The 8,903-nt window shown below is 43.4% G+C and overlaps 1 protein-coding gene across 3 annotated transcripts; it reads right to left on the reverse strand.

Annotated features, from left to right (window-relative positions):
* Positions 1-4,120: 4,120 nt before the first annotated feature.
* On the reverse strand, positions 4,121-8,139 carry LOC120640855 (putative disease resistance RPP13-like protein 1). 3 transcript variants are annotated; one of them, XR_005662020.1, is made up of 3 exons: positions 7,627-8,139; positions 4,490-7,401; positions 4,121-4,371 (listed from the first exon to the last, which is right to left on the reverse strand). XR_005662020.1 is itself a non-coding variant. In XM_039916774.1 (2 exons), the coding sequence occupies exons 1-2, from the start codon at positions 8,011-8,013 to the stop codon at positions 5,269-5,271; spliced, it is 2,520 nt and encodes an 839-aa protein (XP_039772708.1). In that variant the 5' UTR covers positions 8,014-8,139; the 3' UTR covers positions 4,121-5,268. The 3 variants fall into 3 exon arrangements, 1 of the variants encoding a protein (XP_039772708.1); XR_005662021.1 differs by having other exon boundaries at positions 4,121-4,380; XM_039916774.1 differs by having other exon boundaries at positions 4,121-7,401.
* Positions 8,140-8,903: the final 764 nt, after the last annotated feature.

Consider the following 8,903-nt stretch of genomic DNA (forward strand, 5'->3'; position numbering starts at 1 on the left):
AAAACAGCTCAAGAAATGATAAAACTTTTTGTGCAATCATCCAATGCTCATAAATGGCTCACCTTCAGATTAGGATACTGAGTTTGGATGAAAGTAGTGAAAGGGGACTTATGAGGAAACAAATGTTTAAGCATTAGGTAGGTAGAATTCCACCTAACCTCCATGTCCAGCTGAAACTTTCTAGGCCTAACACCAGTTGTAATGCAGTAACTTTTATATGCAGCAATTCTCTGATTAGATGAATTTAAGAATGATATTGCAGTTCTAAATGTTTCTACCAAAGGCTTGAGAGTAGTTAAGGCCTCCTTGACAATCAGATTGAGAATATGACATGCACAACGCTGATACAAGAACATAGAATTAACAGAAGTAGATGATGCAATGTCATTACATGATGCGTACTCTGGTTCATCAGTAACATCAAAACCAAGGTAGTTAGACAAGATAGGTTTTAGTTTTAGCATGGCTGAAGCATTAGATGATGCATTGTTTAAAGTAACAGCAAACACCTTATTAGTCAAACCATAATCAGCAAGAACAGATGCTACACGGTCAGCAATATTTTGTCCATTGTGGGACACATCAATAAAAACTAGACCAAGAACCCTCTTCTCTAATTGCCAGTCAGAGTTTATGTAGTGAGCAACAACACTTAGGTAGTCCTCTTTGGCATTACCAGACCAAATGTCAGAGGTTAGACACACATAATTAACAGAAGTACCAAAAGTCTCAACAAGTTTAGCCTTGCAATCAGTGAAGTACTTATGTATGTCTCTAGTGGTGGTTTGCCTAGACACTCTAGTATATTTAGGATTGTGAGCAGTTTTAATAAACTCTTCAAAAGCCTCATATTCACCCATAGAGATAGGAACATCAAGTCTAGCAATCAATCTAACCAATTGAGTATGAGCAACCAGAGGACAGTAGTCCCAAGTACCCATACTACCATTAGGATTAAAATAAATTTGAGATTGAGACATGCGAGTTTTTTCACGCCTCTTAACACAAGAGGCAATGTGGCGTGAAAGATGACCAGTGCCACCACTTGACAAAGCAGAGTACAGCTTAGAGCAATGTTGGCACCTAGCTCCATACCTGACGGTCTTACCATCTATTGTGGTTTTGAACAGCTTCTCGAAATCATCCCAAACAGGAGAGGTAGAGGGACGTGAGCGCTTGGCGCTGTTACCATCTGGGGGAGGTGCAGCGCCGCAGGGAGGTACAACAAGGCCATCATTGTCAACGTTGATGGGATCATCGGCACCAGGGCCAAACACGGCCTCACGGTCCTCACGCAAGTCATCCTCGTCATCATCTCCGGCCAACCCGCACAGCCGCCTCTCCTCGTTCTCGGTCACACCGAGCTCCACCGTCTCGTCGTCTGATCCGGCCATCGTCACTCGCCAGTGACCTGGTTCCTCAACAGCTGCACAGATCAAGACCTGGGTTAGGGAAAGAACAAAGATCTAGTCATCTAGGGTTAGGGTAAGGGTCTTACCTTTGTAGCCGGAGCACCAGGTACACCGCGCGAGGTCAACGAAGCATGGATCCAGCCCTCCGGCCCAGGTTCCTCGACGGATCTCGTCTACATCTACAGAAAAAGGTGAGGAGAGTGAGAGATCGAGAGGCCGAGAGCGTCTGTGCGAGAGCGAGATGAAGGGTTTAGAGTACTTACGCGAGATCCAAAGCACCAGAGTCCGGCGGCGGCGGCGGAGATGGCGAGGAGGACGACAACGAGAAGAGGATGCTACATCGTCTGTGCGAGAGAGAGATGAAGGGTCTAGATGGCCGTGCCATCGGCGAGTGCCATGCTTAGGTCAGGGCCAGGGACCGGCGCCCACCGGAGCTCGAGAAGACGAGACGGGAGAGGAGAGGGAGACACCGGCGAGAGGCGAGAGCGAGAGACGAGAGGGTGAGCGGCGTCGGGAGGGAAAAATAAACTAGTGTTAGGGTTGGGGGAGTGGCAGCCGGCCGGGCAGCGTTATATACACCCCCCCCCCCGCCCCCAACGGTCGAAATGTGCTGGGGGGTCAACGGCTACCGTGCCACCCCCGGGCCGCTGCTGGGCCGCCCCGTGCCGGAGGCTTAAACGGGTCATGCCCGTGCTCGGGCCATGGGCCGGAATCACGGCCCAGGCATGGCATTGCGCCTGGCACGGGCACGGTTTGGGCCGGGCCGGGCCGTGCTTTTTTGGTTCGGGCCCGTGCCGGCCCGTTTGGCCAACTATATGTGACATCCTCACGTTTCGTCATTATCTCTTTATTTCATTGGTTGTCTAATGAAAAATTTCTTCAGGTTAGATTCTCTTCCGATGCTATTATTTCTTATGTAAATTCTAATTTTGAAGGATATTTTGGAATTATTTTATAGTGTACTCTATTTTTGTAAAAGTGTATCATACTAGTACTGTCTGCGCTCGCCGTTACGCGAGACTACTGGTGTCATTTTGATCAGCCGTGGGTTGAGAAAGAACTATCAAATTAAACCATTAAGCTAATGTGCCTGATGTATTCAAATGATGGCCATTACGCTTAATTTAGAGTTTTAATTTGGCAATTCTGTCACAATAACCTTGCGGATGCGCTAATGGCTAAAGCTGTGGCGGCAAAAGAAGGCCTGGAGCTGGCAGTGGAGATCGCCTGTGATCGGGTGGTGCTGGAAGTAGATAATAGTGCTCTTAAAAATCTGCTTCATGACCGGGATGCTGGAAGATCATCGATTGGGAGCTTGTGTCTTGATATCATAGAGCTTAGCAAGAGCTTTGTAGATTTCAGGGTTGCGTGGGTTAGTAGGAGTGCAAATTCTGTAGCCCATTGTTGTGCTCACAAGGTCTCATCATCCGCACGATCTTTGTTTTGGGTTGATGAGATCCCTGATTGGCTTGCGCTGTTGGCAGCCAAAAATTGTAACCCTGTTCTGTTATAGTGAAAAGCTCTATGAGTTTGCTAAAAAAAATCCATTCCCACAATCGTGCGCTACTTATCTTCCTAGCAATCGATCAGACCGGCACGGAGCGCTCCTTCCCTTTGCTTTTTTATCCAGCGCGGAGCGCTCCTCCCCTTTCCTGGGACGCGATGCGCTCTGTTAAAACAGAGGCTAGCTCGAGTAAATACGTGATGCGGTGATAGGCACATGTATTAGTTAATATTTTTTTTCTTTTCCTTTCTAAGTTTGAGTTCTGTTAAATCAAGTGTTATGTTTTTTCCCTTTGACTATTTTTTCCTTTTATTATGTTGTCTCCTAGGAAGTTTTTGTTTGATAATTGTTTCATTGAAATTATGCTAAAGAATATTTCTCGGGAAGTTGGATAATGAACTTATGTGTAGAAGTGCGCAAGAAGTTTTTCAGATAATATTTCTCGGGAAGTTGATGTGAACTTATGCGTAAAAGTTGCGCGAGAACTTATCGTGGGAGTTACGCTAAAAAAAATCACTGTTCATACTAGAAAATATCTTGTATTTCTAGATTAAAATATGTCTGAATTTGCCTAAATATGTAACACAAACTGCACGTTTTCGTAATAAAAGTACGGTGGACTAATGGATCGATTATCCTGTCACCCTTTTATTACGAGAAGGTATCACTTTGCTCCAAATGGTCGATGATGAGATGGCTCAATGATGCCTTGTGACTTAAGGAGCTAGAGCCGTTCGCACTGAGGTCTTTTTTGATGTTATAAGCTTATTGTTCGCGAGCCGTTTTTCATTATAGCAGCCTTTTTTTTGTGATTTACTTTGTGGTTTATATAGAACTTATTCGGAAAATGATGAACTGCGAGATCCATGGTATAAGCTTAATGCATTGAGTTAGTTAATTGTTGTGTGGTGTATGTAAGATTGTAAGATGAGGTGTATTTGTTATGTGTGCTTGCTGCCAAATCCTAGCTTGAGTCCAGGATGCAGCCCAAAGAAAATGATGTGGTGTACATATGTAGCCGTTCACCTATTTCAGATAATAAGTGACGATCCCTGGACTTACAGCGTCACCTCTCTCTTTTAAAGGTGACGGGTAAAGAGTGTCGCCGTCACCTTTGGCTCGTCCACAGTCTTTGGGTGATAATGCCCGTCACCAAAGACCATATCCTACACCGTGAAATGCACCGAAATCTTGAGAACTTGACTTATCTCCAAACGACCGCAAAATCACCACACAAATATGATTAAAGTATGAACTGAAAATATTTGTACATGTGGTTCAATTAGTATCTCAACAAGACAAAAGCAAAAAGAAAAAAAAAGAAAAAAAACCTGCCTCGCTACTTGTAGAAATGTGTCAAATAGTGAAGCAAGTTAAACTCAAATTAGACAGTTTTCCTCGATAAGGCCTCAAAAAATAAAATTTGCCTCGACAAGAACTAGGTCTGCTGCAAGCCTGCAAACACTAATAAAGAATATAACTAACAAGACAAACCAAATTAATATATTAGGATTTTTTGGATGAAGGTTTAACAAATTAGATAAAAAGTGGAAATTGTAGATTACATACATACCTATTTATCCATCCTCATCGTCACTGCAATCTTAAATTTCATATTCAGATCAATTTTCGTTATTTTCATATTCATCCTCAAACATATTTGTAATGATGAGAGTTTTCAGCTCCAGTGAATGCACATCATGTATGGTGAGCTTTGGACAGTCCATAACCTCCAAATGCTGCAGGGAAGTGAGGCCAGTAAGACCATCACAGTACTGGAGATGATCGCACCAGTCTATGCGAAGCCTTCTAAGTGAAGGCAGACTTTGCTGTTCAAGAGAGATGCTTGCAACTTCGAGTTCTGAAATAGATAAGCTCTCCAGTGACGGCTGATCATTCAGCATCCTGTGGAGTATCTCATCTCTCAGATCATTGCTCAGAGACAGAGTGGTAAGTGACGGGAGAGGAACAACCGCAGTCAGATTCGGACATTGATTTAGAGCCAAGGTGGTGAGTTTGGGGAGGGTACTAACTTCTTCACAGGTTGAACTCGAAGAGTGGTGCAGCTGCACGGTGTTGAGTGAGTGCTCGAAACCAATGGACCTCAGGTTAGAACATCGACGAAATTGTAAGGTACGGAGATTAGGTGACGCCGGAAATACAGAAATATTGTCGTTGCAAATAAGATAGAATTCTGATAGAGACAGAAACGGCACAAATTGAAGAGATCTTAGTTTCGGGCAAACCACTAACCAAAGAGTACGTAGGCATGGGAATTCACCATCATGAACATACCATTCTGACCACACCGACATTTTCCGAAATGACAGTTCTGTTAATGATTGGAAGCCATTATACCCCGCAGACCGTCTGAAAATGTCCGAGCCAATACGTTCCATATATAGAATTCATGCTGTCGAGCACGAGGTACTTTAGGGAAGGTAATCCACCAAGTACCCCAATGTGTTGAAATTCACAATCCACTAGCTCTACTCTGAACAACTTGGAGTAGGAATCACAACCTAGCCAGTAGGGGTATACATGAGACTTGTAATGCCGTATCTTGAGCTCACTCAGGTTGTGATTTGGTCGCAATCTCTCAAGTACTTGGTCCTGTGGTATTGAACCGGGTGTAGGTAACAGTGTACATCTGCATATCTTCCGTGCACTTGAAAAATCCAATTCTAGGGATCGGAGGTGCTTTTTATTCTGCAGTCTGGCTTCATTTGCATCCTCGACACTAGACACGCTATCCAATCCACATATATCCAGATCTCTAATGTTGTTGATGTTCCTCAGCTCTCTTATGTTATAACCGCAACCACATCTTCTAATATGAAATACAGGCAGAGTATGCAAGTTAATTAGGCTACCAATCCCACTCAGTGACACCTTGTTATAATTGCACCTCAAGTCAACTGTCCGCAGATTATATAAATTGAATAGAGAGCTAGGAAGTGTAAATTGCTTATCCAGCCAAGTATTAAGTGATAAATGGCGTAATTGTTTTAGGCTACCCAATAAGGAGTCTGGAAATTCCTCAACAAAAATATGAGTCAAGTCAAGGGCCCGCAACTTCTTAGATTTCAGAAATAGTGGTTCTGCATTTCTAAGATTTCCACCCCCCTCAGCAAAGATGGCTCTCAGAGAACATGGTGTAATTGGAAACTCCCCATCATTGACATAATCTGGTACCGACAATATGGACATATACTGAACATTTTCTGGAATTTCAGTTGATGTACTTGCCTCAAATCGATAGAACGTTTCACCAGCAAGGAAACATGCAAGATCATGGATAAGATCGTGCAGGCAATAACTTTCATCGTGATCATGAACCAGGATAGATCGCTCAACTAACTCTGTAAAACACAGTCGTTCAGCTTTGTAGTCATCAGCATCACTCCCATCACAATCAAGTAGGTCAAGTACTTTCCACAATTTCATCACCTCATTCTTTAAAATTGAATTAACTTTGGGAAATAGAGACAAGGCATGAAAACATCGTCTTAAGTATATAGGCATATGCTTGTAGCTCAACTCTAACGCGGGCAAAATCTCATGCTGGGGTTGTTTCAAGTCCCACAATTCACTTTTCAAAACATTCACCCATCTCTCTTCATCCATTTCATAGCGTAACATGCTTCCCAGTGTCTTGATTGCTAGTGGCAAACCCTTGCACTTGCTAACAATACTCTTGCCTATTCGGATCAGTTCTGTTGAAGCATTTTGCTCTTGGTCACCAGGAAACGCAACTTGCATGAACAATGACCAGCTGTCATCAAAACTTAGGCAACTTGGGCGATAAAAGGGCATAGTCTGTACAAGCATTGCCACTGCCTCGCTCCGCGTAGTTACTATGATCTGGCATTTCCTTGTGACTGACAGTGGCGCACAAAGCAGCTCCCAGCGCTCTCTTAGGCGATCATCATGCCACACATCATCCAATACAATTAAAACCCTCTTATCCTTTATTTCTTGTGTTAATTTCCTGCGAAGATATCCAAGTTCTGTATACTCACAACTGTTCTTAGTTAGTGAAGTTATGATGTCCCTTGTTATCTTAGTGATGTCAAAATTCTCTGACACATAAACCCAAGCAAACCTGTCAAATGACTTGCGCACCCTCATGTCGTTATACAAAAGTTTCGCTAGTGTTGTCTTGCCTAATCCTCCCATGCCAACAATGGCGGCGACAGTAAGAGGACTTGTGCAATTTTCCTCTTCATTGGACAACAATTTCTCAACAATTATGTCTCTGTCCTTGTCTCGTCCAAGAATGCTCTTCTCATAGACGAGAGGGGTAGTACGCCGTGAACTACTAAATTCAGGAGTGGACCGCCTCTCTCCGTCATTCACCGATAAAGTGAAATGAGTGGAGTAATCAATGATCTCATCCAGTCTCATGTTAACTTTTCTTGCGCGATGAACCAACCCCTCTGGGACTGGTACTAAACCAGCATCCATCAAGAAGTCCTGGTTTTCCTTTTGACAAAAATAAGAGAAAGACGAATCATTGTCCTCCTCTTAATTTGAAGATATTATGAATGAGGATAAATTTATATAAACTAATTCAGGAAAACTTATAACTATGTCAGCCCAAGCTTGAAGTAATTGATATAGACTTATAACTATGTCAGCCCAAGCATGAAGTAAATTATTGATATAGAGACCAAGAAATTGCAGGGTCAAATCGTAGGGTTGCGTTACCTGCAGCAGTCGCCTGCGCTTCCCCAGGTCCACCTTGCGCTCATCCTGCTCCATGTGGTGAACACCGCCAGATCGCTGGAAAGCCTCCACCTTGCGCCGGTTCACCTCGTACTCGTACTCGCCGACCACGTCCTCCATGTCGTACGCCACCTCCTTGAGCTCGTTGAGCCGCAGCTTGGAGGACTCCTCACGGATGTTCCACTTCTCCTCGGCATCGTGCAGATGGGCCCGGATCTGGAGCATGGTTCTCTCCAGTTGCTTCAGCTCCTCCATGTCGTCCTGACTCCTCGAGCATGACGGGGAGGAGAGCGACAAGGAGATCTTCACCAAGGACTTCAACAGGTCCAGCGCCCTCTCAACGGATCGAAGCGCAAACAGTCCCGACATCTTCACCTCCTGCGTGTGGCTGCGTGCTCCGGCCAGAGCTGCTTACAGTAGGTGGGGGAAGGAAGACGAAGGAAACGACGTGGAAAAAAATCCTACGGGCCGGACCAGGTCTGTAGCCTCATCAGTGCAAGCTGGACATGTGGCAGCACTAATCTCCCCACTATTTTAGGGATTCTAACTAATCATTGTTTTTCCTTGATTCCTGTACGCGATCAACAACTACTAGTATACAATAGAAATCAGCAATGACTAGTTAAATGCACCTGCGTTGTTACGGGTGACAAAAGTTTTTTATAGGAACTAGGATTGTACCCGTGCATTGCTACGGGTGATAAAAATTAGTTTTATAAATATAGTATCAGAAACATATATTTTAATCTTTATTAATATCCCTGCAATCATATAAATAATAGTTTTTAAATTTGATAAATTCAACTATATCAGGATATCCAATGCCACATCACCCACTTTCAAATATTTTTCCATATGATAGGGCTAAGATATTTCTAAACACATTGACGAAAGTATTTTCCAATATGCATTTCCAGCAAATGTCAAAATGTCAATCACGAAATTCTGGTTTAGTGCCTACCCGTGCGTTGCTAAGGGAGAAACAAATTCCCTCCATAAGCATCAATCTTCATTGTATGAAATATAGCAACTGAGGCATACAAATTACCTCCATAAGAATCAATCTTCACGTACATATGTTCTCCCGCCAGTGCTAGCATCAGAAAAGTATAAATCAATAGGGGTGCAAATGGATAATCCTTAGGTGCATCTCCAATCATCTTTAGTTCAAAATAATGTACTAGTTTTCTAAAATAAAATTCTATTTTGGAGAAGTAGTACAAAATTTTAAACTAAAGAGGGTTGGATATGCCCCTAAA

The sequence above is a fragment of the Panicum virgatum genome, chromosome 7K (genome assembly GCF_016808335.1).
Source record: "Panicum virgatum strain AP13 chromosome 7K, P.virgatum_v5, whole genome shotgun sequence".
Taxonomy (NCBI): domain Eukaryota; kingdom Viridiplantae; phylum Streptophyta; class Magnoliopsida; order Poales; family Poaceae; genus Panicum; species Panicum virgatum.

Bases quoted from the DNA above. Each gene is read 5' to 3' on its own strand.
- LOC120640855 (XM_039916774.1), bottom strand. From the start codon at position 8,013: ATGTCGGGACTGTTTGCGCTTCGATCCGTTGAGAGGGCGCTGGACCTG. The intron at 7,402-7,626 runs GTAACGCAACCC...TTTTGTCAAAAG, and splicing joins AGCGCAGGCGACTGCTGCAG to GAAAACCAGGACTTCTTGAT.